Here is a 26,294-nt window from a genome sequence, read left to right on the forward strand (position 1 = left end):
TTACAAATCAAAAATACGTCGTTTCGATAAAATTACTTTCAAATTTATTTCATGTCTGATCTCGACCCAATTGAATATATGTATTTACAATTGCTAGTATTGCTAATTAATAAGTAATAAAGTAAATTATTTACATTGCAATGTAAATTCGAAATTATAATATACCTATACTACTTTGTTGAATTACTACAGTCAACTTTTGCATGTTCCGTTTTCATCAACTCATTCAATTCTTCCTGAATTACATAAAAAAATATATTAAAATGTGTATATTAAAGAAGTTTAAACAATTTAGTAATTTGACAACTTACACTCCATCCCAATTTCTCAGCTAGAATCTGACATTGGTCATCACAATCTCCAAGCATTAAAACGTCTCTGGTGTTGTGTTCATCATGAAACTCCAATGAGTCGCCTACTTCTTCCTTATTGATCAGCAATCGCGGCGTATATCGACTCACTCTACAAATACTTTTATTGTTAAGACGCATTTTTAAAATACTTTTTCATATTGTTACCGATCTACAAGTGAGGCAAACGGCTGAACACACAACGAGGAACCCATAATGATTAATAAATCGCAATTCTTAAAATCAGTTTTCATGCACTTGTAAAACCTCAATGGCAAATCTTCGCCAAAGAATACAATGTCTGGCTTAACAACACCTGGACAATCTTCACAAATAGGAATTTCATCTTGAAAAATCCTTATTTTCATCCACTCCTGTGTATACTCCTTCCTACAACCCAAACAATGCCCACTATGGAATGTTCCATGAGCTTCAACAAGCTTGTCACTACTTAAACCAGAAATTCGTTCCAATGTGTCAATGTTTTGTGTATAATGTCGCAACAAAAGTTGCTTCTCTTCTAGTAGCTTGATAAAGTAATGGCTTTTTGTTGGTTTAAAACTACCAGGGTATAGTTCTTTGGCCAATGAAAAAAACGGTTTTGCATTGTGATGGAAATAATCCAGAAAGAATATAGCCTCTGGATGAGGAAGATTGTATTTTTGCAGGTTGGCATAAAGACCAGAGCCAGGTGATCGAAAGTCTGGGATTCCAGCTGCTGTTGATATCCCAGCACCCACCATAGTGATAATATTCTTACACCGGCCGCTTTTTATATAATCACATACTGCCTGAATGGTGGGTTCTACCAAAATCTGTTTCTTTTGATGCACTGAAGGCTTATTGCTAATCTTAAGTTTTTCTTGAATGAATGAAGTAATTACATCAATTCCAGTTGCAATGGATGCACCAGGACCTGATGTCGCACTAGACCTATCTGAAGGTGAGCTGGAGGCACCTTCTTCTTCCTCAACTTTAGGAACTTGAACAATATTAAAATTAAGATAAATGTATCTGTAAATATGAATATTTGAATGATTACCTGACTTAGTTGATTCCGACATTGCTTGCTTTTGTGATTTGCAACTTGTATCAAGCAAGAATATATTAGAATGAATACATCATTCACTATTTGATTTCAGGTTTCCACGGGGGCCAATTGTGGGTTTACGATTATTTACATTTTCTTTCCAGACACATTATCAGCGTTGGTCGTCTACAACCAACAATGCAAAATTTACATGTAGCTTCACATTTCAATGTGTTGGGTAGCGCCACCTGTGTTCAAGATTCAACATAGGAAACAAGGTACAATCCAAATGGTATAATCTGTGGTACACTCTGTTGAAATAATTACACATATTTAAAACCACATCTATACATTTTATAATAAATAATATGTTTAAGGAATTATACAAATATATCCTCCAAGGCGCTGGTTTGTTGAACGCTGCTTTTCCTTCCATTAGTCCGCATCAGCAATGGAATCGGGGTGTTATTTGTTTGTACAGTATTCGTAATGGAATATTTCTTTGCTTTGTTTTTAAACAACCCGAGTCTGAAGCAAAAGGAAACAAAACTTTAAACATTATCATAAAACAAGTGATCTTCAATTACCTGGCCATAAAAATAAAAAAATCTTTGCGGTACTGAGCGGTCATGATAGCGTACAAATACGGATTGGCACAGGAATTAAGAGGATAAAAGAAAACAAGAAGAATTTTGGAGTGTGTAACTCCAATTAGCGGATACCCGCTAAAGCAGTGAGCGCAAAAAATGCAATCGGAGCCCAGCAGGCAAAATCGGTGAAGACCAATAAAGCCATTTTCTTAGCGATAGTCATTTCGCCGCGGCTGGCGCTATGGCGCGTCTCATAAGCAAGACTAAAATAAATTTGCGCATAGCAAAATACAATCGATACAAATGCCAGTCCATTGATTACGATCATGACAACGAGGTATGCGCGGTCGCTGGGTCGATTGACTTCCATTGGCAGGCATATACTGAAAACAATGTTTAATTATCCATATTTATTTATTTGACGGCAACCACACGCACCTTGTTGAACTATAATTGCTCACGCCTGAGATTGGTAAGCCTGCCATTATAATAGAATACACCCAACCGAGGATCATCACCTTAGCAGCCAAACCTAATCGAATACGCCGTGTCAGATAGATTGCGTACGCAATGGCAAACCATCGCTCCACGGTTACCATGGTAAGGGTGAAGATAGACAATTGACTTGCAAATACCGTAAGAAATCCAGAGATTTGACAGCCAATACCTACAACATATATTATCAATTCAAAATCTCAAATAAACATTATAAAATTTATTTTTACCATATTGCCAATCGAATGCATAGTTAAAGTAACTTCCTACGGAGTGCAAGTCCATACAAGCAATGAGGAACAAATACAGCCCCATGCACAAGTCAGCAAAAGCCAAATTGCACATCAAAAACCTTGGCACCGTTAGTTCAGCACCACTGAACAGGACAACGCATACCACCGCCATATTGCCAAATACGGCTAGCACCAACACAAACCACACAGATACTCGTAGGTAATTCGATCCCATAATGTCCTCGCAAGGATTAAGCGCGTTCGGTTCCGGGTGGCACTTAACGAACAGTGTCCTAAAACAAACAACTGTTGCTTGCTTGTTTCCTTATTGGATGCGCGTGGCTTAATTACTTTACGGTCAGATTGCCACAGAATGCTTCGACTTTGTGATTTTCCGGAAATTCAGCGGACGCATTGTGAAAGAATCCAACATTTTCCGGATTTGGCAGTGGGTGAGCTTTATGGTGCGCAATAGAAATACCCGTCAGTGGATCTAAATGTGAATGGTCCGATTTATTCGGGTGTCCTTTAAGGTGCTCCAAGTTAGGGGTAAAATCGTTGGGTGCCGCTGGCCGACCATGAGTAAATCTAAAATTACAATCGTTTAATAAAATATATTTTAACTTTACGTATTTGTTTATACTCGATTCCACCACCCCACAGGTCTTCTTCGCGTTTTTTTCGCGTTTGTCCGGTATCAACATTCGGTTGATTTTCGCAAGCTTGACGAATTTTTTCTTGATGTTGAGCGTGGCGCATTGGGTCATGTTGTTCAGGAAACTTGAAGGCGCAACAATGAAATGGGTGTGTGAGAAATGCTTCTTTAAGATTCTAAAAATAACTTGTAATAATAATTTTTCTTGACGTGCAGTGTAAAACATACTGGAAAATCGTATATGCTTGGAATACGCTTCATCGACGGCGTATTTTCGATTTTTAATGTCTCGATTTCTTTTAATCCAATCACAGGCAGTTCGGTAATGGATGTCTCTGAGACGTCTCTGTCGACAACAAACTGTTATGGTTGAAATTTTGCTTCCGCAACAAACATATGGCTAATGCTGAATTTTTGATGCGCACACTACAATCCGCTATATACCTTCAGAAATTTATGCTAATTTTGATTTTCAACAATTTTCAAAAACATAAAAAATTGAAATGTAGCGGCTTGTTTACACCCGCCAGAGATATTTAAAAATTAATAGATATAGCGCGGGTGTTATAAGTGTGCGATATACCTACTTACAGTTGTAATAAACTCTCTAGCCCGTCGAAACTGTGAGTTTTCATTTGAGTTAATTGCCTGTTTCCTCGCATGTTACTAAAATTATAACATACGTAATAAAACCAGCGCCAATTAAATCCACTCGCACGCTTTTCTTACATCTTTCCGATTTGCGATCCGTTGAAGGCGTAGTCCTCTACGATTGAAATTTCGTTGTAATTGAGGATCCTGGCACACAATTAATATACGGGTTTTTAATCAGCAAATTCCTTGCATTCGGCGCGTGTAATCTAATGCGGTTTAAGGGCGTAGGAATTAAGGGATCTGGGCATATGCAAATTGATACTCACACTTGTGCGGCGCTGACATTAATCGCATTAGTTCCAATTGTTCCGATCTTGTTACCTTCCAGATCTCTGCAAACACGACGCGAAATCATTAAATCACAGCAACGCAATTTACGCACCACAAACGCCAAGGGAGGTGAAAATGTGGGGTTGGCGATTAACGAACGCAAAAGCGACTAATTTGCAATTCGAGACAACCTCCGCAATTATTCATTAAGCAATTGTTAGATGTTCAATTCACGGTACCTACATATATTTAATTTATTTACGTTGCGTTTGACATGCGAGATTCATTGCGGCGCGCGCGGAAATTTTCAAAGTGAGAGATAAATAATATTTCAAACAACTTCGCGCAGATATAAACCATTCAATTATGTCGTAATTCGGATATATTCTTAGTAAAAAAATCCTAATAGATGAGTGTATATGGTTGTTGGATTAGAACCCGTATTGAGTTTGAATTTTTATCAAAAGCGCAATTTGCATTTGTTTATCTTATTGTTACGGTACTGTTACTTACACCATCTCCATAATAGTTCCAGACGATCGCAGTGGTGATAAATCTGGGAGCTCAATCAGGCCTGTTTGTACTATGCGACTAAAACAAATCAAATCAAGTGGGTATTTTATGTATGGTAGGTGTCTTGTGTCTTGAGTATGTTTTGTGTATTTATCTATATCTATCTATATCTATATAAATAGTATAAAATAAAGTTGCTCATCCGGTATGTAGCCTTAAATCTCTTAAACTACACAACGGATTTTTATGTAGTTTTCAAAAATAGATAGAGTGATTTTGAAAGATGGTTCTTATGTATATCACGTTCACACAGTGCAAAGTGCGCGTATTCCGGACGCATGGAGTAAGGTGCGAACACATAGAACCGACGAGAGAACAAAAACCCCGCAGTGCGATAACTGCGAACACCCGGTATATTTTATCGAAAAATAAAGAGCTTGAAATGCTAATTTGGCGAAACGGTTGCGGTATTGTTACTGCCCAGAAAGCGTATTTCAGACATTCTGGAGTCGACTTCCAAAGCTGTGTGTAGCGTATGTAGGTGATTGATCACCGCTTAAACAACTGGACCGATATTAATGAAATTTTTGGTGGATATTCCAGTGGGTTTTAGAATGGTTTAGAATCACATTGCGATCCACTGGAAAATGTTTATTTAATTAATAGCTAATTTATAAATTTGTGGGTGCGTGATCACACTCGGCACAAAGTTCCTGTGATAACAAACGGTAACTAGATCAACTAAACATCGCGATCTTTATTTGTGATCTTGTAACGTTTTATATTGAAATCGGCGGACTGCGGCAAAACGTAATGTAAAAATAAGGTGAAATTATTTACAAAAAGTTTCGTCTGATTTTTTTTTCATTAAGTAAGTAATTTATAATATAACGGGTTAATCACATTAAATACATTAAACGGGGCAGTATAAGGAATTATAAATAATCCAACTGATTTAAAATTAACGGAAGTGTTACATTTATTTAGTCCGCGATTGTACCAACCGTGTGAAGACAGGAGGAGGGCATAAACAGTAAAAGAAGTGTTTTAAGGATTTCGAAAATATTCACGAAAAAAGGTGGTACAAAGTTTGCTGGGCAAGCTAGTAGTATATACTTACAGCGAAAGGAAATTCTTTGATGCGAACCCATCAAAGAGGCCGTGAAGAAACTTAATTTGCGGCGCTTGTGAGATGTACCTGGAAATTGATACAAATATTAATTAGTGATAATATCAGGTTCACTTTCCGCCTACACGTACTTACAAAGTTTTCAGTTGTTTTATGTTTCGAAATGTTCCTCGCTCAAGTACGCGCAATGTGGGAAGGTTTCCCAAAATTCTGCACACATTTAAAAATTAAATATTAAGTGTGAAACGGAAATCTACAGGTGCAGGCAAGAATCGCGTATTGCATTTTCATAATTTTGCATGCTAAAAAATAACGTTTTTCTTTGCTGATTGGTAGTGATAAATTGTTCTTTTACACGCTAGTTATATAAATACCTAAAACTTCACCGTTGTAAATTACGCACTATCATATAAAAATGTAATGCCTGCAGGATTCAGTAATTGCTCCGGTTTTAGGTGACAAGTAAGAAGCGAGTTTTTCACAATCATCCAAGACATACATAACATTTCAGGGTCACATGCAACAAATTGTTCACTACGAAAATTCTTGCAACAAACGATTAAACCAGTTTTATAAAGCAACAAATGCTCGAAGTGTCATTACTAATTTTAATAACTTATGCATTCAGTCTTGTAATTATAAGCGAAAATGGTAACTGCTGCGCTTGGAATAAATTATAAACTCGCGACAAACAAAAGAAAACATCCCAGAAGTTTTTCGCATAATTTGTTTGCTTGTTTTCCAAGTTATGTCTCCCGTTAATTGCGCACCGTGGCTTTCGCTTCTCACTTGTCACTAACGAGACATACTCACACTTCGTGCAGCGTAAGCATATATGGTTGAAAGGAGTCCCGTTCGAGGAACATAATATCCGAATCAGTGATGGTGATACGGTGCAGGTTTTCGCCGAGATCGATTGGGACTTCTTTGAAGTCGCGCCCGGAACAACGACACTCTGTTTCGGCGTCTTCTTCGCCACCATCGGCAACCGGCGCGTGCTCCATTGTTATATTGTAACATTTGCACTCCCAGCCCTTAGACGCCGCCATGTTAAAATCCACTTTCGACACGAATGCGTGAACTACCATATTTTCCTTTCGCTTCAACTCCAAATCGGAAGTGTCATAAGGCGATGGTTGTGAAATAACCGCCACAGTAAAATATAAAATGAGGGCGGCACGCCATGCCAAATGTGGTAGCATGTTATATCGTCGCCGAACTGTAACAATATTAAGCTATTTTGCGTGCGCCGCCATTTGTGAACCTTGGAGGCTTGTGTGAGTTTGCAATTTGGATCAATTATCGGGTGAATTTAAAAAAGTCACGAAGGTTAAATACTGAACTTGTGACCACAAGACAAGTTTATGCGCGTTACCTTCGCACCTTATCAGCGATCAATTTGAGAAAACGGTGCACGCACTAGGTAATAAAAAGACTTCAAGCAGAATTGAATTACGTCCAACTTTACGCGAGGAAAACCGGAAATTGCATTTATAGATAAATACTAATTCCAACTTTACAACTTTACTACGTGCGCGTCAGATAAATTCATTTACTTTACTTTGTTTATAAAATATTGATCCACTTTGAGAAAATTTCGAAACATTCAGAATGTAATCATTAACTGTTTTGTTTGTGTGAAATACTTACTTGTTTTTGGTCGGTGGAATATTAAAACAGAAATAATTGCATCCAATTTTAGTAGGTAAACAAACTCCGCACACATGTGTATTTTGTTGGGAATAATTTGAACGATGATCCTAACAATTTCCAACTGCAATTATCACCTTACACGCAAATTGCGAGCTGGACGTCGTCGCGGCAAGCGGTACGCGCACTACACGCTATCCAATTGAAAGTGTGCGTTAAGATTAACACACCTGTTTTATATTGGGGCTCATCGCATCAAACTTCCTACCGCGCATGGCGTAAGCTCGAAGCTCACTGCACTTGCACTAATTCAAATGTATATTTCATTTTGAGTTTATTAACGTAAACAGTTCTTTCTATTTTGGAATTAAATATTCAAAATAGTTTTGATTATTCAAAAGTTTTTGTTGTTTTGTTGTTTGGTCTACTCTGCATCTTCGACTATGAGGATAATTTCTATATGTTCCAGATGACTAAAAGTAATCATTTTAATATGATATAATTCTTAACAACATGTTCAAATAAACAGAAGTTATTTTTGTAATTTCGAGTCACGTACGTAAATGTCTCAAATTAAATTTTGACTGGAAATTTACTAAAGTGGTTCTCTCGAGTATCTGATAATGTTGGACCTACATTCCTAACATAATTTTTAATTCATTTCAATAATTTAGAGTTATCTAAAAAACATATTCTTTAGGCGCCATGATTCAATATAATTAATTATTGTTGCTTTCATCTTTTAGTTTTATTCAGCTTGTGTAGCGTATTCATACTTACAATTAAAGTTTGTAAAACCTAAAATAACATAATTTAAGATTATTTGTTATATTTATTTAAAATTGTACGTTTCCTTTTTGTCAATAACTGGTCAGTTACTGACGTTGTCCTTGAAGCAAAACATGTATAACTCATATCAAATTGTAATTCTATCACGTAAAATTTAAATAAATATTATATTAACAATGAATTAAGTATTCTGCGAGGAAAATAAAATAAATTATTTGTTAGTATTACTGAGCAGTAGGTGGCGCTTGACGATCTTGTAGGCACTGTAGGCAACTTGTCAATTTCTCCTTGATAATCTTGTAGCCATTTTATCACCATCGACTACAACGAGAAAATTAAATTAAATAACCCAAGAAGTCATAATAAATTTCGATTGATTCATAATTGTTGTGATTTATCCGTCAATATTATGTTTGCGATACCGGTTAAATTAAAAGATAAACTATTAAGTTCATTGGTGTGATTGGTTTTCAAGATCAAGTAAATTAATATCCAAGTATTATTGACAACAAGTGAATTTAATTAACTATGTCTTGTAATCATTGCACCACCAAATTCAACTTCTTTCACAAAGAGGTAAATTGCCCAACTTGTTTTTTCCTTTTGTTATGGTCGGAATTTTCAGGTTGGTTGTGCTAATTGTGGTCTCTCATTCTGCAATAAATGTCTCAAACAAAAATGTAGAATACCTCAGAGAGGCACAGTGGAATATAATGTGTGCAGGACTTGCTTTCAGAAATTAACTTCCTCTAGTACAAGTTCATCAGGAATAACTGTCATTACTCCTCCAGAAGCATATTTAAAGTATGACATGTTTATATGACCATAACAATGCAAGTCAAATATTTGTTTTTAATTGCAGGCGCTTGGAAGCATTAGATAATTCAACAGGACCACCTCCTATTACAATATATAAGAATGATGCCAAAAGGCAGGAGACGCGATCTGGAATGGCACCACAAGACGTTCAAATTATGGAAAGGTTGGAGAAGTTAAAACATGAAGGCAAGTGGCCCCCTCCTTCTGAGAATGAAATACGGCAACGCCTGGCTAAACTTAAGGGAGAGAATAACTATGTGGTTGGTCCAAGCAAGCAAACGAGCGACACTCTCCTAGAGAAGTTTATTGTTGAGCGTGAAATTGAGCTGGTACAAAATCCGCAACAAGAAATTGAGGCCAGACTGGCAAGTTTGAGGGAACAAGGCACTAGGCCTAATGAGGGAACATTTATTAGAAATTTACATGATTCTGAATCAAGTTCAGAGGATGAAGTTGAGAAGATAACTAAGAAGGTATCAATTACTATACTTTCAATGTTCTTGATCTTGTGTAGTGGCAAGTAGCGTCTTTCAGATAATGGATGAAGTAGCCCTTGATAATCGATGTCCGGTAAAGTTAAGCAGTGATGAGGTCGACGAAGACACTGGAAACCGAGAAGATTCACCCGAATTACCGTGGTGTGTGATGTGCAACAACGATGCACAATATCGCTGTTTGGACTGCAATGGTGACCTGTATTGTTCCGAGTGCAATGTTGAAGCCCATCACAAAGTGATACCATACAGCGCGCGAAAGTGATTTCCCACAAAGTTATATTACATATCCACAACATATTATGATTCAACTACCAATTTGCTCAGGTAAACAATAGCACAGCATTCTTTCATATTTTATCTTTGAATGTATAAACGTGTAAATTATGTACATGATAATTAAAATGGGAATGAATCCCTTTTGTAGCAAAACACCTTATAATTATTTATAATATATGCATTAAGAACTAGTAAAACTCTCGAAAAACTCGTGTAGCGATCTAATGCAATTAAGCGGAAACCGGTTATCCCTTGTAGCAGTATTAATTATCTCAAGCATTTTCTTCATTCGCGCTGGGCCCTCACGAATAATCGGTGCAACCAGAACCTTCTCCATATTAAACTGGCTCAAGTCGAGAGTAATTTCAACATCCATTCTTGAAGTAAAATATCGGTATGACAATCTGAAACAGCAAGTCATTTTTCACCAGTATTTAAACAAAGTTAGAATCGTACTCACTGATATTTATCATCTAATCGAGTATTGTACAGTATCATTGAGTTAAAAACAGATACGAATATTTCGCTGAATTCGCCCAGTTGTAACTCCAAATAGTCCAACAGTGAGAGTATACTAAAGTTACTTCCTATGTATGATTGGATACTTCGAGGGTCCATTTTATGATGGAAAAAATGGTGCATCCATTTTAGTAGTGCATGAGAATCTTTAAAAGAGTAATTGTACTATTTTGTATACTTATTACAATTGGTATGCGTACCTGGCTTGGGGCAGGGTTCGTTTACGTCAAACGATAACACAAGACCTGTATCTTTTTGAATCTGAATTGTTAATTCAAATTCACCTCCGAAAACGAGCAACTGTACAGACTCTTCAGAAATTTGATTGATTTGGTACTCATTGTGACTTCTGGAAACATAGATTCAATAAAAAACTTATTAATGCAAATAGTTGGACATACTTTGCTTTTTGTTGAACTTTGTCTACCAAGGACATTCTATTTTCATGTATCTTTTGAATGTCGACAAGTTTCAAATTTTCAAGTTCGTCGCGCAATTGTTGTCCCCGCAGAGTAGTACATTTAAGGTATCGTCGACATTCTGCTTCCAATGATTCTAATGCATCTAGTTGTGCTTTTGTTGACTGTCTCCGTGCCTCTAACAATTCACGATTGGCAATACCATCAACTTCAAGTTCAAAATCGACATTTTGAATTCTCAACTCATCGATATCAATTTCTTCCGCATCGTCTTCTATATTCACATTTAATTCCGGGTATGACTGTAGTATGTTGCTTATCTTAATCGGCGTTTCTTTGAGATCCATTTTCTTTGCTGGAATCTTTGATTTGCAGTAAGGCGAGTCTGAACTGTATCGCTTGGTAGTTGTGTATTGTGCAATCGTTGATTTAATATGAAAATCTTGATTTTTGATGTCTACTCTCTTTGATTGCTTTTCAACACTTGCAGGCGAAAGGTCAAAACACCTTTTAAGATCCAAATTGCTCTTGTCGGGCGTAAATATAGGTGGCATTTCACTAATCAAACTAATGCTATCGTCACCTATCACAATAAAAGATGCGTCTTTCGGTTCTTCAATAGTTTTATACAAAGTTAAGTCAATCTCAACCTGCTTATCAGCATGATTTTCATTTATTTCAGTAATACTGGCTTGTTTTTCTCCTTCATATGGCTTATTGTAATTGCTACTTCCCGACATTGCAAAATCGTTGGTGCAATCCTCCACGTACATATGACCACTTTGTGAGGGTTTATCGTTCTCCATGGCATATTTTACACTCCCAACGTCAGGAGATTTGAAATTATTGGTGTTTGAAGAAGATGATATTTCATTCAAATGAATATTAAATAATTGTTTTTTGCAGTTGCCTGTTTCGGTTTTTCGCATAGTTACATCTGCCTTTAAATGATCGGTGATTTGGTGTATTTCTGTGTCAGCAACATGAACTTGGGTTTCTCCCCTCGACACATTCAAATCATTCATATTTGCAGGGCTTTTAGAATTAGGCGCATTGACAATATGACTAATTGATTTCTTCTCTGATTGAAGTGAATTTTCTACAATCATTGTGGTATCCTCCTTAGCACCTATTAAAGGTGTGGTGAAAAGAATTGTGGACATTTCATCTTGGAAATATTTAGAGATGTGATTAATCTCGATTTTAGAATTATCTGATGTGTGCCCAGGAATGACATCCATTTCATTTTCTGCCTCATTAAGCATGGTCTCCACCATGGAAACATCAGACAATTGTATTATAGAATTATTCTCAACAACTTGTGTTTCATCCATATCAGCATTCGGCGAAATAGCATTAAAGTGGATGGTGTACCTTTTTCGTGCTTCACCTTTTTCTATTTCTCCATTACCACACAAATCTGCCCCGGTTTCCAGCCTAAATTCTTCTATCGGATTATTGACCAATTGTAATCGGGAATTATTCTCAGCAAGCTTAGTTTCGTCCATCTTAGCATCCTGTGAAGCAACATTAAAGTAGATAGTGTGCCTTTTTTGTGCACTTTCTTTTTCAGTGCCTGCATTATTACACAAGCCTATTTCGGTATCATGCCTAATTTCTTCCATAGGGATATTTATTGATGGTAATTTGAAATTATTCTCAGCAACCTTAGTTTCATCCATTTCAGCATCTGGAGAAGTAGCATTAAAGTGGATGGTGTACCTATTTGATGCTTTTCCTTTTCCTGTTTCTACATTACCACATAAGTCCGTCCCGGTCTCATTCCTAATTTCTTCCATAGGGATATGGGTCAATTGTATATTGGAATTATTCTCAGCAAGCTTAGTTTCATCCATTTTAGCATCCGGTGAAGTAGCATTGAAGTGGATGGTGTACCTATTCTGTGCTTTACATTTATCGGACAAATCTGTGTCGGTTCCAAGCCCAATTTCTTTCATGGGAACACTCAGCATTTGTATTTTGGAATTATTCTCAGCAAGCTTAGTAACTTCCATTTCGGCATCCTGTGAAGCAGCATTAAAGTAGATGGTGCGCCTTTTTTGTGTGCTTTCTTTCTCTGTGCCTGCATTATTACACAAGTCTGTTTCGGTTTCATGCCTAACTTCTTCCATAGGGGTATTTATCAATTGTATTTTGGAAGTATTCCCAACAAGCTTAGTTTCATCCATTTCAGCATGCGGAGAAGTAGCATTAAAGTGGATAGTGTACCTATTTTGTGCTTTACATTTATCGGTTTCTGCATTATCATATAAATCTGTTTCGGTCCCAAGCCCAATTTCTCTCACGGGAATATTCCTTATTGGTACTCTGAAACTATTCTCAGCAAGCTTAGTAACTTCCATTTCGGCATCCTGTGAAGCAGCATTAAAGTAGATGGTGTGCCTTTTTTGTGCGCTTGTTTTATCTGTGTCTGCATTATTACACACGTCTGTTTCGGTTTCATGCCCTATTTCTTCCATAGGGATATTTATTGATGGTATATTGAAATTACTCTCAGCAAGCTTAGTTTCATCCATTTCAGCATCCGGACAAGTAGCATTAAAGTGGATAGTGTACCTATTTGGTGCTTTACATTTGTCGGTTTCTGCATTATCATATAACTCTGATTCGGTTCCAAGCCCAATTTTTTTCTTGGGAATATTCAGCATTTGTATTCTGGAATTATTCTCAGTAAGCTTAGTTTCATCCATTTTAGCATCCGGTGAAGAAGCATTAAAGTGGATGGTGTACCTATTCTGTGCTTTACATTTATCTGTTTCTGCGTTGTCATACAAATCTGTTTCGGTCCCAAGTCCAATTTTTTTCAAGGGAATATTCATCATTTGTATTCTCGAATTATTATCAGATAGCTTAGTAACATCCATTTCAGCATCCTGTGAAGCAGTATTAAAGTAGATAGTGTGCCTTTTTTGTTCGTTTTCTTTTTCTGTGCCTGCATTATTACGCAAGTCTGATTCGGTTTCATGCCTAATTGCTTCCATAGGGATATTTATCGATTGTATTTGGGAATTCTTCTCAGCAAGCTTAGTTTCATCCATTTCAGCATTCGGAGAAGTAGCATTAAAGTGGATGGTGCGCCAATTTTTGGCTACTCCTATATCGGTTTCTGGATTTTCAAACAAGTCTGTTTCAATTTTATGTCTAATTTTATCAATTTGTACATCAAACGTTCGTGTTTGAGACTTAGTTTCATCCATTGGAACGTTTAATAATTGAGTTTTAATATTATTGTCATCTACGTTCTGTGCTTTAAGATTGTCGTTTTCTGTATGAACCAAATCATTTTCCTTCCCTGCCATATAAAGCCCAGTTTCATCCATCGAAAAATTGAACAACTGTGTTTTATTATCATTTGCACCAAATTTTGTTTCTTCCATCTCAGCATCCGCGGATGTAGTATTGAAATATATAGTGTGATTGTTTTTTGTCCAATTTTTATCGGTTTTCAAATTTGCACTCAATTCAATTCCTAATTTATCCAATATGTCATCAATCCTTTTAGTTTCGTCATTGTTTTCGGCAGATTTAGTTAAATCGATATGAAGATTCCCTAGAGTATCATTAATCTCTAGCACTTGAGATTTATTTGTTATAAAATGATGAAGATCAGTTTCCGCTTGGGTCAGCAGTAGGCCAGTTTTCTCCAACCCAGGATTGAATGATTTCGTTGCGTGATTAATGTTAATGTTAGTGAAATCCATTTCAGCATCTTGTGAAGTGGAATTGAAAAGAATGGAGTTCTTAACTTTTGATTTTGAGCCCACATTGATCAGTGTTTCAACCGTGGTTTCTTGCATTGGATTATTAGACATGCATGTTTTGGAATGAGGCTCAGCAACTTTACTCAAGTTCATATTGGCTGGTTGAAAAATCTCAGGGTGTACCTCTATACCTGTTTCCGCCGCACATAATCCAGTTTCATCCATCGGGATATTAAACACTGTTGTTTTGCAGTCATTCTCATCAGTAGTGGTCAAATTCATTTCCGCATCTTTTGAAAATGCATTGAAATAAATTGTGCGTCTGTTTTGTGATTTAGCGTTATCCATTTGTGGAGAATAAACTAAATCATTTTTAAACACATTTAATTCCTCTGAAGGAACAGTACATATTTGTGTGCCATGATTATCAACAAAATGTGTTTCTGTCCTTTCCCCACAAAGTCTAGTTTCCTCCATAGAATCACCAAACAATTGGGTTTTGGAATTAGTTTCGCTAATCATAGTTAAATCCATTTTAGCATCCTCTGCTGTAGCAGTAAAGTGAATGGTGTACCTGTTTTTGGACTTAGATTCATTTGTTCCTTGATTACTAACCAACTTATTTTCATCCATTGCTTCAGAAAACGATATATCTGGGCTTGAATTTTTAAGATCATGATTAGTTGTGGGTCTTGACTTAGACAAATGTGCATATATTGGAGATATTATACCATGATTGGTGTCAATCATACTTATATCATTTTGAGTTGAATTAAACACCAGGTTTCTCTTAGTTGTTTTATTATCCACTGTTTTAGAATCAGCTACTGATGTTATATTATCAGCAGCCATGCAGAAGTTATCATAATCAATTGTTTTAGACAGTGGATCTAATGATAGTTCTTGTCTAAATTGGCTATGATGTGGTGCCTTTAAACCTGCCACATTAGAACTATCAACCTTAATAGGTGATTTTGTTTTACTTATGGTTGCATTTGGGGTGTTTTGATCATATGGTTGTGTTTTTTGTTCCTTCTGCTTCTTAGCATTTCTTGCAGCAGCCTTTTTAACAAAACTTGGTACACTGTCTTTGGGAGACTGAAAGTCTTTTGTTCTTTTGGCATCATTTTGTATATCGATACTGAAGTTTGAATTTGAAACATTGTTCTTATCTTGCTGTACTTGTAGAACGTTTTTACTATTTATTTTAGTAATACAAGAGGTACTTGTTGAAACATTCCCAGATGAAGAAAGCTGTGAATGTGATGTTAAAGTGCTTGATTTTTCAATTTCTTCTTCATATGTTGCATCCCAAAGTGTGTGGTGATCTCCATCTGTTACAGGAACAAACTCTCTGAAAGGGATTAATTTCTTAAAACCTTATTCTATGCTTAATTGATTATCTTACTTAACAAAGTTGCTAGAGAATCGGACTTTATGATTAACTTTTGTAGCTTCCACTTCTTCAGTCAAATCCACTTTAGGTGGTTTTAAAATCTGTAAATTTAGATTGTACGAAAATAAATGTTATATGCGAAATGTCGGGCTTATATGGAGGTAAAGGTTTTTCCTTACACACTTTGGGGGCCCCCGTGGCCCGGGGGCCCCGTATAATTGATACGGCAAATACGGCGGTAGCTACGCCCCTGGTTATATGCGAAATCATACTTACAGACACTCTTTTTGCACGCGACTTTCTATCCATTGCAACAAATTGCTAAATCGCGGCGAGAAACGAACACAAACGCCGCAACGTCAATTCGACTGAACTCGACGATAACGGATTAACGGAAACTGCCATGAGAGGTTAAAAATTTAAATTCAAACACAGCATCGAGGCGCATGCGCCATTTGTGCAGTTGCTAAACGATACTTACTGACATTCAAATTGGATCTCAAATCTTTCATTTAAAAGCAAATATATACACCTTTCTTCATACTAACAGTTCTACATATTTTATTCAAAATGGATAAAAGCATCAACAATGAAAGTATGGCAAGCTTGAAGCGTAACATTCAAAAGGAGATACAACGTATAGACCATAAAATCGTTTATATCACTAAACTTAAAGACGACGCACTTGAAAATTTGCAACGACAAAAGAATGAATGCCGCGAAAAAGAACTTATCGGCGAGATTGACGAGGAAATCGGTCACATCCAAAAGCAACACGCCGCGGTACTCATGCGACAAACACGTATCCACTCGGCTAAGAAAGATTATTATCAATTGGAAGAAACTCTAGCGGACATTAACAAGTAAGTATTTTTGTTCAGTATTATAATAGTACTAATACCACATTCAAGTGAGCTTATGACCATACAAGAGCGACATGACAATGTAATGCAGCAACTCGGCGAGAAACGCGACTTTCTGCAAGCGCGTTTAGGCTCTATTGAAGCAATGGACAACATGAAAGTCAAAATTGACGAAGACTTGGAGCGGGAATTGGAGACGTATGAAGAAGAGCTGGAAAGACTAAAATTGGAGCGTCAAGAATTACTAAAGAGAACCGATATGAGTCCGAGTGCTATGGAACTTGCGTTAAGAAACATTGATGAACAAATTGAGCAACTTGAAAGAGCACACATTGGAAAGATGTCCGCACTCACCCAAGCCAGCAGCGTATGAGTAGTGAACAACATAAAACAAAAAATATAATCCATTTTTTCAGCAATTACAAGCGGAGTTTTCTAAAGCATATTCATCGGATAGGAAGAATGAAATTCTTCAAGAATTAGAGAAACTCAAACAACAAGCCTTAAATGCAACACCTTCGGAACTACTAATAATTGAAGCTCGCATAGAAGAACTGAACAAGGAGTTGGAGCAGGTCGAAACACTTATGGACATTCAAGTTGATGAAGAAGCCAGAACAACCGGTGAGATTGATACAATTTTATAAAATATAAGGGAAATACGTGTAAATTGTAGAAGCATTGCTAGCACGCGGATTGAAGATGACGCCATCGGGAAGTATACTTACTGGATCCGGGCGCATCCTGACAATTGAAGAATCTAAAGAATTGGGCTTGCTAGAAGGAATCGTAGATGACGTAGGTAGCCTGCACGAACGGGATAAACTGAACGGTAAGTTCTCGTCTTTTTATTTATTTCTTTCGATCTTATTCACGCGGCCCATAGAACTATTGGAGCAACGAGGGCTAACGCTAACCCCGTCTGGGCGTATTCAAATGGAGAATGGCCAAATTTATTCCATGGAAGACGCATGTAAATTAGGATTGCTGCAAGGGCTAGAAGAAGAATTAATGAAGATGCGAGGAATTTCGTTGACGGCTTCTGGGCATATTCGAACCAAAGACGGCAGGATCCTGTCGCGGGAGGAGGCCGAACGCATGGGCCTACTTGCTGGCATCAACCTCGATGAGCTCTACGCGGTCGAAAGCGAATCCGAATCCATTACGGAATCAATCGGTAACATTACTCTGAAACTGAAATTTAAATCAATCAAAACGCATGCTCTTACAGCGACATCAACAAGCGGAATGTCGTCGGCAGATGTGCATTATTTAAAAACCGTTCTTGGAAGGCCACTGGCAATTGCAATGGCAGAGATTACGGCTAAACAACCTCGCGACCCCATTCATTATTTGGCTCATTGGTTGTACAAGTACAGATACAATGAGGAAGTGAACGAAGTGAGAAAAAAGGAGCTCGCCGATTTGTTAGAGGAAAGAGAGCGGTTGGCAAAAGAAGCCTTGGTATGCGCTAGAGAGGCACATCTTAAGTAAATACAATTTGTTTATTTTTAACTTCCAGCGCCAACAAGCTGAAGCGGATGCACGGGATGTCCTGCTCGAGCTGTTGCGACGTCTCGATGATGAAGTGCAAAGCGATGATAACGATAAGGTAGTCCAGCGCATCGCAGAAGATGAAGCTGAGGTAGCAAATGAAGCGGAGGAGACTGATCTGGAGTCCGAGGCAAGGGACACGCTCGGCGTTTACCGCGGCCCGACACGTGGGCAACAGCTTATCTGAGATATTTTCACTCACCTTCATAAAAATGCGGCGCTCTCAGGTTGGGCATGTCTCGTCGCTGTACCTGCAACATAAACAATATTTAGTCAAGTAAACTTAAATATTGAGCCGCAAGTCGCTGAGAAATTTGTCATATTTTGCTCAGAGATTTAAAGAGGAGTTCTATTTATGTCGGCGCATCATCCACGACGCTGAGCATGCAAGATGCCTCCGCATTGTAAATCGCGAAGTTATGACAAGTGTTTCAAGTCTATTGTTGTTTCTCACCTTTCGTGGGGGCGCAACGGCGAGCGACGCAACGTAGATTGGCACCGTACATGTGTTCCGCAAATACGCAACGCTTCTGTTCGCCGTATTCTTGCGCGACGCAAGGGGCGCTAGCGCATGGCGGTCGTCGCCTGCAAACGCACCTCTCCCAAACGGCGCATTATCTCAGCTCCCACTCGCTTATGACACACGTGTTAATTGATGTGCTGCTGTCAGGCGTACGAAGGAAAAAAAAGTTTACATTGACCGGCTAAATATCAAACTCGCGGCGCGCATTGATAATGAGCGTTACTCGTCTGAAATAAAACTCCGCAAATGGCGCTGTAATCATAGGATTTATTACAATTAAAAAAATAAGTAAAACAAGGCGCTATTGAACCAAGAAGGTTGTCATACAATTCCTACAAAGAAAAAACTTGAATAGTTACGAAAACTGATGATGCGCAAAATGTCGAAAATAATATTATTGCGCTTGTTGATTAATTAAATTTATATTAAACATGATCGAGCCGGCGGCAATCGCAAAATTAATATTTGGGCGAAGAAACTTTTCTTAAATCTAATTGCCGACCCAGACTAACTTTGCCACTATAACCAAACCGTCCAAACAATATGAATGCTGCGTTAATTATCTATAATTCCGCATGATAAACACCCTTCCACCACCACCTCTGGAGCGTTACTACCTGCGAAACTAAAAATACACACATACAGAATAAAATGATCTGAAAGCGAACAAACACGCTGTGGGTGAATTGTGGTCCGTCCAACGAATACTCCTAGTGAAAGTGGGGCAATCCATGCGGCGCATTAACGTGAGTTTCGACGCAAGTATTCGGTTCGTGTGCGGTTGGATTGAACGCAAACACTTACCCGCGTTGTTGTTGTGGCAACGGCGGATATGCAGTGTCGTAGGTGTTGCTCTGTGCACGCATTCCGTAGTTGTCGCCGTAGCCGCCAGCGGGCCCTGCCGCAGGAGCAGTATTATAGCCAGTCTGAGCGCTGGCATAGCCAGGATTGCTCATCGGCGCTTGCCCACGTGTATCGTAGCTCTGGCTGGGGGCACCGCGAGTGTCGCCATAGCCCCCTGCTGGCATCTGCTGATTGTAGTTGTTGATCGGAGTACCGTAACTTGCTGCGGCGGCCGGTGCAGCAGTGCCGTAGTTGGTAGTGTTGGTCTGCCCATAGGCAGTGTAGCTGCCTGCTTGTGCCGAGCGATCATAACCGCCAGTTGTACTGCTAAAAAATAACAAATGAGCACATAATCAAGATTTGAGAGTAGCGTTTGCTTACATGGGTTTCGGCGGACCATCGCGCCGACTGAACATGTCAGTCTGAGCTTGTGGCGGGCGTTCGTAACCCTGCTGACGCATTTGCCCCTGGTTCATGTTTTGCTCATCAATAAGCGGGCGTCGGTCGTTCATGCCCCCGGTGCGCCTATCGTCATACGCACCCGGTCCACTCGGCTGCATTCTATTGTCATCGTAGGGTCGTGCGGGTGGCATGTTGCCGCTAAATTGGCCACTGCGGTCGTCGTATGGCCGTCGGTCGTATCCATTGCCATAGGAACCGCGATCATTCATGTAACCACCGCTACCTCCGCCGCGTCCTCCACGTCCGTCGTCATACATCGGTGGTCTCCTGTCGTATCTATCATCGTATCGTTCATAATCCTGATATTCATCGAAACCTCGGTAGTCATCTCGGTAACCGCCGCCATTGCGCGCCATTCCACCGCGACCAAAGTTACCACCATCACGAGCATAAGGACCCATGTCACGTTTTCGGCCCATTCCACCGCCGCGTCCGCCGCCCATGCCGCCACCACGCATACGTCGTTCGCCTCTAGGCTTCACTCTGCCCATCTCGACGGAGATCCGTGCACCCATGAAGGTCGAATTATTCAATTCCGCAATGGCTTTTTCGGCAAGGTCTTTATCCTCCAGGTGCAAGAAACCGCACCTGTTCGCGATGTCGCATTCTGCAATCGTCCCGTATGGAGCGAATAGCTGGCGAAGGTCCTCGGCGGTTACATTCGGCGGCAAGCTACCAACGAAAACCTTGGTAGAGTGTTCCGATCGCCGGCTCTGCAATGCAAATGTGCAATCTTTATTTGATCTCTTATATAAGAAAAGTGTAACAAATTTACCATTTTTGTGCAGTGGTTATTCCAAATTCTCGAAAAGAAACAGATAAGATATGCGGCACAGTATACACAGCACGCGCAGTAATGTAATTGCCACCTTCGCGGATGTCACGAAAATGGCGTCACCCCAACGCCTCAAAAGCGCGACGAACGCTGCATAGTGGCGCCCTCAAACAATTTAATGGTGTAAAGTACAACTAAGTAGATAAGATAATTTGAACTTGCTAACGTCAAAATTGGTGCCATGGATGTAAGTACAAAATGTACTTAAAGACAGTTTGTTAAATTTTTGAATAAAACGGCGTATTTTAGTATGTTAAGAAGGCATACCTCGCAATATTGCATACAGTAATAATTACAACAATTAGTCACTGTCGGTTAGTACTTCTAGCATAGTATTTAGTATAGTAATTTGTGTTTTCTATCAAAGCTATAAACATTATGCTTATCGTTTTTTTTTCTCAGATATGAGCATAGTATACTTTTGTTTGTATTTATGCCAATGCCATAGATACTACTCAGATGTTAATGTTTCAGATTAGTAATAAAATTCAATTATAAAAAGCAAATGTGCAAATAAGTGTAATTTTTGTGATTTTCATTTAATTCGATCTTTAATTCGATCTAATCGAGTCAACAGGCACTTCGTAGTCAACAGGCTAATCGACAATGACCTTGGAACATCTCTATTAAATTCTAGTGTAAATATACCGTATATGCACCCGGTAAAACATAATAGGTATGTACTTGTATTTGTTCATTGAGCTTCGATAGTTGTTCGACGGTTGCTACAACCGAAAGCTAATCAATAAATTATATATCAAAAAAGGTAACTACTTATTTGCCATGAAATTCATTACATTTGTTGCTGCTGCCACCTGTAATCTTCTACTGCTGCTTCCAAATAGGACTACTAGCGCGACAAACACTCGCTGTCGTTCATGTAAATCTGTCAGTTATCAGATGTTTGCCGGTGGTACCGTAGCTTCTTCAGCACATACAGTGTAGCTGCAGGGTTTTTCTGATCCAAGCAGGCCATTTGATTACAATCCCTCTTTTGGAATTCTTAACACATTTATGAACCTAAATCATATCTCTGTTAGCAAGGCTAACAGGGAATCTTCATTGCTTCTGAACAGCTGGTCAAATGATTGATTACACTCTTGGATAACTTGAATCAAAACATTTTATGCAAAATGAAGCTGAAGCAAATGTTGGCAATCTGTGGTGGCATTGTAGTAGCATCAATCTGTTTTCTCTTGTATTTAACTATGGACATGGCCATATTTCCAACAAAAAGTGCAACAATTCAGCAGGAATTCCAAAATGTAAGTTGTTATGTTGTGACAAATCTATGTTTCTACCTACATATCTATATTATTTGTAGAATCAATGGCTGCACTTCGAAAATCGTTTAAAAAAGCTAGAGTCAAGTCTGAATAAGAATCATAATGATGTTGGTGAAATTAAGCAGGCAATTAGGCAAATAATTGCTCCAGAAGACAGCCACCCATTAGGAAATATACAGGAAGGCCCAGAGGAAGTAAAACATGATTTTCCACCAGCATCTGCAATAATTTACAATCAAACATGTTCAATTAGTTTACATCAGACACCAAAGAATCATGTTCAAGTAAGAATCTACACCATCTGTTAGCTAATATTTTATGTAAGTTTTATTCTTATATAACTTTCTCATTAGATGCTGGAACTATATGAGGATATTAAATTTGATAATCCTGATGGTGGAGTATGGAAACAGGGATGGAAAATTGAGGTGAATGACAATTACTGGAATAAACAGAATAAATTGAAAGTTTTTGTTGTACCTCATTCACACAATGATCCTGGGTGGATTAGAACTTTTGAGGAATACTACTTGTCACAAACTAAGCACATTCTCAACAACATGCTGGAAAAATTACAAGAAGATCCTAGAAGGAAGTTTATTTGGGCAGAGATTTCATTCTTTGCAATGTGGTGGGACGAGTTGGATAATACAGCTAAGAATATTGTTAAAAGGTTAATCATGATTTTGAAAAGTATGAAAGCAGGCCTGCTAAAATTTGTGTTTTAGGCTTGTACATTCAAATCAATTAGAAATCGTCACGGGTGGCTGGGTGATGAACGACGAGGCAAACTCACATTGGCTCTCTATTGTACACCAACTGACGGAGGGCCATCAATGGTTACAGCGCAACTTGAATTACACGCCTACGAGCAGTTGGTCCATCGACCCGTTTGGTATGAGCGCCACACAACCTCTATTGCTGAACAAAGCTGGCATATTGAATTCGCTTATACAGCGTGTGCACTACTCTGTGAAGAAGAAGCTAGCTTTGGAGAAACAGCTTGAATTCCGATGGAGGCAGATGTGGGACAGCAAGGGATCAACGGACGTTTTCACCCACATGATGCCTTTCTACTCCTATGACGTGCCACACACTTGCGGCCCGGATCCGAAAATCTGCTGCCAATTTGACTTTAAACGCTTACCGAACCACGGGTTGAAGTGTCCGTGGCACATACCGCCAGTGGAAATCAATGATAGGAATGTGGCTGAACGTGCTGAAACACTTTTGGACCAATACAGAAAAAAGTCGCAGTTATATAAGACAAACGTGGTGTTGGCGCCGCTCGGCGATGATTTTAGGTACGACCATTCGACCGAATGGGATGTGCAGTACAACAACTACCAGAAGTTATTTGATCACATGAATGCCAATCTCGGCCTACACGTGCATGTGAGCACCAATTAATTCTGATAGCAATAGTTTATTGTTTGGTGAATTTTAGGCGCAATTTGGAACGCTTACAGACTATTTCAATGCAGTGCAGAAGGAAAAGTCTTTAGGCGAGTTCCCTTCACTGTCCGGCGATTTTTTCACGTATGCAGATAGAGATGATCATTATTGGAGTGGTTATTACACATCACGTCCGTTTTATAAACGGATGGATCGCGTGCTTCTGCAATATATTCGATCCGCTGAGATTATTCTATCTTTGGCGCATATTAGTGGTCTACCCGGAAGTCGCTTGATTGCTGAAAAGGAAAATAATTTGGATCGTGCCCTGACTGAGGCAAGACACTCTTTAGCTTTGTTTCAACATCACGACGGCATTACTGGAACAGCTAAAGATGCCGTCGTCAACGATTACGGACAAAAGTATGCATGGTTGCCTAAATGTGCCGAGTAATTCATAGCGAATCGTTTAATTTCAGAATGATGGACGCGATTTTAAGCTGCCAGAGTGTCATTCAACAAAGTGCAAATTTGCTACTTGCAGGGCCCGGCGCTGATGACCCTACCACCGATACAATTTTCTACAACATTGACGATGTCAAACAAACACAGGATACTCTATCAGAACAATACACCATTACCATTGGCTTGGAGTTGAACACGAAGAAGATTGTTATTTTTAATTCACTTACGATCAATCGACACGAAGTTGTTACTCTAATCGTATCGACGGCGAACGTTGAGGTCTTGGATCAACGCGGCGCGCCGGTCGTTTGTCAAGTGGCACCAATATTCGAGCATGTTTATTCGCTGTCTACTTCCAAGTATCGCGTTTCGTTCATTGCAAAAGTCCCAGCGTTAAGTCTTACTAGTTACGTCATTCGTGCACTCTCTGATAATGAAATACCTCGCGGAACCATTACGTCAAAAGTAAAGGTTTACAATTTGTACGCAGAACTGCAGAAACCGCGCGGATTTGAAAACATTAATGTTTCACCAAGTGCAAGTGAGTTTTCCATTCAGAATTCTCGCATTGTTGCCTCATTCAACAAATTAGGCCTGTTGAAAGCATTGAAAACCGGCAAACATACTTATCCGGTACACTTAGATTTCGCCCGGTATGGAGCACGTCGTACCAACGAGCGAAGTGGCGCATATTTATTTTTACCTGATGGTGATGCCGTCCCACTGAAAATTGAAAGTACTGTGGTTAAAGTAATTGAAGGTCCCCTTTATTCGCAAGTTATTGTGGTGATTCCCTATGTGGTTCATACTGTCACATTGTACAACACGACCGGTGCGGATGGACTCGGACTGGAAATTCAAAATATCGTTGATATTTCGAAAACTTCCAACTTTGAGTTAGTGATGCGCTTTGCGACTAATATCAAAAACAATGATTTGTTTTATTCTGATTTAAACGCGTATCAGGTAAAAATACAATTTAAACACGTTCGATGTGTATTTAATGTGCGATTGTTTTAAGGTGGTCAAGCGAAAACGCTTTAAGAAGTTACCGCTGCAAGCGAATTACTATCCTATGCCATCGATGGCATATATTGAAGATAAAATTACTCGCCTGACGTTGTTGACGGCGACTTCATTGGGAGTTAGTTCATTGCGCGATGGGCATATTGAGGTAATGCTTGATCGAAGATTGAATCAAGACGACAATCTGGGTTTGGGGCAAGGCGTGCTTGATAACAAACTCACCCGACACCTGTTCCGTATACTCGTAGAACGAAAAACACAACCGTGTCAGGTAATAATATAATGTAGGCTTTCATGATTTAACGCTCATGCATTGATTAACTTTTAGGCCCAGTCTGAAGATCATCCTTCCGGTTTTCCTACAGCATTGGCGCACATTGCATCTGAAACCTTGCAGAACCCTCTCCTGCGTTTACTCCGTACGGAGGATGAAGATACGGTGTCGCATTCCAGCTATTCTCACACTAGTGCTGAATTTGGCATTGATTATGTTCTGGCAGCGCTTAAAACTGGAATATTTGTTAAGAACAAGGAATACGTCGGAATGATATTGCATCGCAAACATTTGGACACGTGTTTTATGGATCAGAAATCTCTGGAGCAGTTTCCCTCAGCCATGGAACTGTTAGTGAAGCTGGCATTTTATATGTATCTAGTTACTATTAGATTTATTCATTTTTTCCTTTCAGGTTAATATTAAAAATATACTACCAACGTCATCAACGAATTCCAAACTCAACAAAGCTACACTGACATTCCTCGAAATTTTGGAGTCTATCGACGTTGCGAGTGACATTAGCTTGTGTCCTATGGACGTACAAGCTTATTTATTACATCGGTAAGTATTTATATGTACTTTTACAAAATCTACTGTATTTATTATACCAAATGTGTTTAGTTAGGTGCAATTATTGATTATAAAATAATAAAAGTAACTGTGTTAATAAATTATAACTTTTATAGTCCTGTTATTTGAAATTTTGTTTTCTGTTAATTCGAGACTAGCGCAGACCCAACGAATATTTTGAGCGCAATT

General features: G+C 38.7%; 7 protein-coding genes across 8 annotated transcripts; 3 read left to right on the top strand and 4 right to left on the bottom strand.

Annotated features, from left to right (window-relative positions):
* Positions 1–21: 21 nt before the first annotated feature.
* On the bottom strand, positions 22–1,597 carry Sirt2 (Sirtuin 2). Its single transcript, XM_065312240.1, has 4 exons — positions 1,393–1,597; positions 519–1,332; positions 312–462; positions 22–236 (listed from the first exon to the last, which is right to left on the bottom strand). Exons 1-4 carry the CDS (start codon positions 1,412–1,414, stop codon positions 171–173), a joined length of 1,053 nt encoding a protein of 350 aa, XP_065168312.1. The 5' UTR covers positions 1,415–1,597; the 3' UTR covers positions 22–170.
* Positions 1,598–1,712: 115 nt separating this feature from the next.
* Positions 1,713–7,846, bottom strand: LOC135799219 (follicle-stimulating hormone receptor-like). The gene is given in 16 exon segments (XM_065312233.1): positions 1,713–1,908; positions 1,968–2,100; positions 2,103–2,353; positions 2,409–2,637; positions 2,696–2,991; positions 3,050–3,286; positions 3,342–3,529; positions 3,582–3,699; positions 3,945–4,019; positions 4,083–4,151; positions 4,274–4,339; positions 4,791–4,868; positions 5,911–5,988; positions 6,055–6,129; positions 6,733–7,138; positions 7,570–7,846. Coding segments are annotated over 16 exon segments (2,523 nt in total). The 5' UTR covers positions 7,646–7,846; the 3' UTR covers positions 1,713–1,760.
* Positions 7,847–8,637: 791 nt separating this feature from the next.
* LOC135798036 (abscission/NoCut checkpoint regulator) lies at positions 8,638–10,103 on the top strand. The gene is made up of 4 exons (XM_065310699.1): positions 8,638–8,934; positions 8,984–9,162; positions 9,221–9,650; positions 9,712–10,103. Exons 1-4 carry the CDS (start codon positions 8,887–8,889, stop codon positions 9,934–9,936), a joined length of 882 nt encoding a protein of 293 aa, XP_065166771.1. The 5' UTR covers positions 8,638–8,886; the 3' UTR covers positions 9,937–10,103.
* LOC135798033 (uncharacterized) lies at positions 9,990–16,417 on the bottom strand. The gene is made up of 6 exons (XM_065310695.1): positions 16,283–16,417; positions 16,019–16,107; positions 10,871–15,964; positions 10,670–10,818; positions 10,411–10,615; positions 9,990–10,354 (listed from the first exon to the last, which is right to left on the bottom strand). The coding sequence occupies exons 1-6, from the start codon at positions 16,313–16,315 to the stop codon at positions 10,132–10,134; spliced, it is 5,793 nt and encodes a 1,930-aa protein (XP_065166767.1). The 5' UTR covers positions 16,316–16,417; the 3' UTR covers positions 9,990–10,131.
* Positions 16,374–18,724, top strand: LOC135798034 (calponin homology domain-containing protein DDB_G0272472-like). The gene is made up of 7 exons (XM_065310696.1): positions 16,374–16,869; positions 16,918–17,236; positions 17,286–17,493; positions 17,546–17,701; positions 17,756–18,046; positions 18,101–18,333; positions 18,392–18,724. Exons 1-7 carry the CDS (start codon positions 16,577–16,579, stop codon positions 18,608–18,610), a joined length of 1,719 nt encoding a protein of 572 aa, XP_065166768.1. The 5' UTR covers positions 16,374–16,576; the 3' UTR covers positions 18,611–18,724.
* Positions 17,707–21,188, bottom strand: LOC135798035 (TATA-binding protein-associated factor 2N-like). 2 transcript variants are annotated; one of them, XM_065310698.1, is made up of 5 exons: positions 21,027–21,188; positions 20,171–20,964; positions 19,751–20,113; positions 18,626–18,674; positions 17,707–18,063 (listed from the first exon to the last, which is right to left on the bottom strand). In XM_065310698.1, exons 1-4 carry the CDS (start codon positions 21,027–21,029, stop codon positions 18,647–18,649), a joined length of 1,188 nt encoding a protein of 395 aa, XP_065166770.1. In that variant the 5' UTR covers positions 21,030–21,188; the 3' UTR covers positions 17,707–18,063; positions 18,626–18,646. The 2 variants fall into 2 exon arrangements, with proteins under 2 accessions (XP_065166770.1, XP_065166769.1); XM_065310697.1 differs by having other exon boundaries at positions 19,751–20,116.
* A 709-nt stretch (positions 21,189–21,897) lies between these two features.
* alpha-Man-IIa (alpha-mannosidase 2) lies at positions 21,898–26,206 on the top strand. The gene is made up of 9 exons (XM_065311597.1): positions 21,898–22,351; positions 22,411–22,656; positions 22,726–23,045; positions 23,101–23,767; positions 23,820–24,190; positions 24,247–25,198; positions 25,254–25,529; positions 25,587–25,882; positions 25,948–26,206. The coding sequence occupies exons 1-9, from the start codon at positions 22,220–22,222 to the stop codon at positions 26,009–26,011; spliced, it is 3,324 nt and encodes a 1,107-aa protein (XP_065167669.1). The 5' UTR covers positions 21,898–22,219; the 3' UTR covers positions 26,012–26,206.
* The last annotated feature ends 88 nt before the right edge of the window (positions 26,207–26,294 follow it).

The sequence above is a fragment of the Atheta coriaria genome, unplaced genomic scaffold (genome assembly GCF_025399875.1).
Source record: "Atheta coriaria isolate IRGN ID8LTWV9N9 unplaced genomic scaffold, Caltech_Dcor_3.1 hic_scaffold_9_pilon, whole genome shotgun sequence".
Taxonomy (NCBI): domain Eukaryota; kingdom Metazoa; phylum Arthropoda; class Insecta; order Coleoptera; family Staphylinidae; genus Dalotia; species Dalotia coriaria.

What these genes read in the sequence shown, in the direction of transcription:
- alpha-Man-IIa (XM_065311597.1), top strand. Translation starts at nt 22,220, where the DNA reads ATGAAGCTGAAGCAAATGTTGGCAATCTGTGGTGGCATTGTAGTAGCA. An exon ending in CACCAAAGAATCATGTTCAA is followed by an intron (nt 22,657 to 22,725) that starts GTAAGAATCTAC and finishes CTTTCTCATTAG; the next exon opens with ATGCTGGAACTATATGAGGA. An exon ending in CTGATTTAAACGCGTATCAG is followed by an intron (nt 25,199 to 25,253) that starts GTAAAAATACAA and finishes GATTGTTTTAAG; the next exon opens with GTGGTCAAGCGAAAACGCTT.
- LOC135798036 (XM_065310699.1), top strand. Translation starts at nt 8,887, where the DNA reads ATGTCTTGTAATCATTGCACCACCAAATTCAACTTCTTTCACAAAGAG. An exon ending in TCAACTTCTTTCACAAAGAG is followed by an intron (nt 8,935 to 8,983) that starts GTAAATTGCCCA and finishes CGGAATTTTCAG; the next exon opens with GTTGGTTGTGCTAATTGTGG. An exon ending in CCTCCAGAAGCATATTTAAA is followed by an intron (nt 9,163 to 9,220) that starts GTATGACATGTT and finishes TTTTAATTGCAG; the next exon opens with GCGCTTGGAAGCATTAGATA.
- LOC135798035 (XM_065310697.1), bottom strand. An exon ending in GATGGTCCGCCGAAACCCAT is followed by an intron (nt 20,117 to 20,170) that starts GTAAGCAAACGC and finishes GTTATTTTTTAG; the next exon opens with CAGTACAACTGGCGGTTATG. An exon ending in TTGCCACAACAACAACGCGG is followed by an intron (nt 18,675 to 19,750) that starts GTAAGTGTTTGC and finishes TTTATGTTGCAG; the next exon opens with GTACAGCGACGAGACATGCC.
- LOC135798033 (XM_065310695.1), bottom strand. Translation starts at nt 16,315, where the DNA reads ATGGATAGAAAGTCGCGTGCAAAAAGAGTGTCT. An exon ending in TTCTCTAGCAACTTTGTTAA is followed by an intron (nt 15,965 to 16,018) that starts GTAAGATAATCA and finishes AATCCCTTTCAG; the next exon opens with AGAGTTTGTTCCTGTAACAG. An exon ending in AAAGTTCAACAAAAAGCAAA is followed by an intron (nt 10,819 to 10,870) that starts GTATGTCCAACT and finishes CTATGTTTCCAG; the next exon opens with AAGTCACAATGAGTACCAAA.
- Sirt2 (XM_065312240.1), bottom strand. Translation starts at nt 1,414, where the DNA reads ATGTCGGAATCAACTAAGTCAG. An exon ending in GTCGGAATCAACTAAGTCAG is followed by an intron (nt 1,333 to 1,392) that starts GTAATCATTCAA and finishes ATATTGTTCAAG; the next exon opens with TTCCTAAAGTTGAGGAAGAA. An exon ending in CTGAGAAATTGGGATGGAGT is followed by an intron (nt 237 to 311) that starts GTAAGTTGTCAA and finishes TATGTAATTCAG; the next exon opens with GAAGAATTGAATGAGTTGAT.
- LOC135798034 (XM_065310696.1), top strand. Translation starts at nt 16,577, where the DNA reads ATGGATAAAAGCATCAACAATGAAAGTATGGCAAGCTTGAAGCGTAAC. An exon ending in ATCCATTACGGAATCAATCG is followed by an intron (nt 18,047 to 18,100) that starts GTAACATTACTC and finishes ATGCTCTTACAG; the next exon opens with CGACATCAACAAGCGGAATG. An exon ending in GGTTGGCAAAAGAAGCCTTG is followed by an intron (nt 18,334 to 18,391) that starts GTATGCGCTAGA and finishes TTTAACTTCCAG; the next exon opens with CGCCAACAAGCTGAAGCGGA.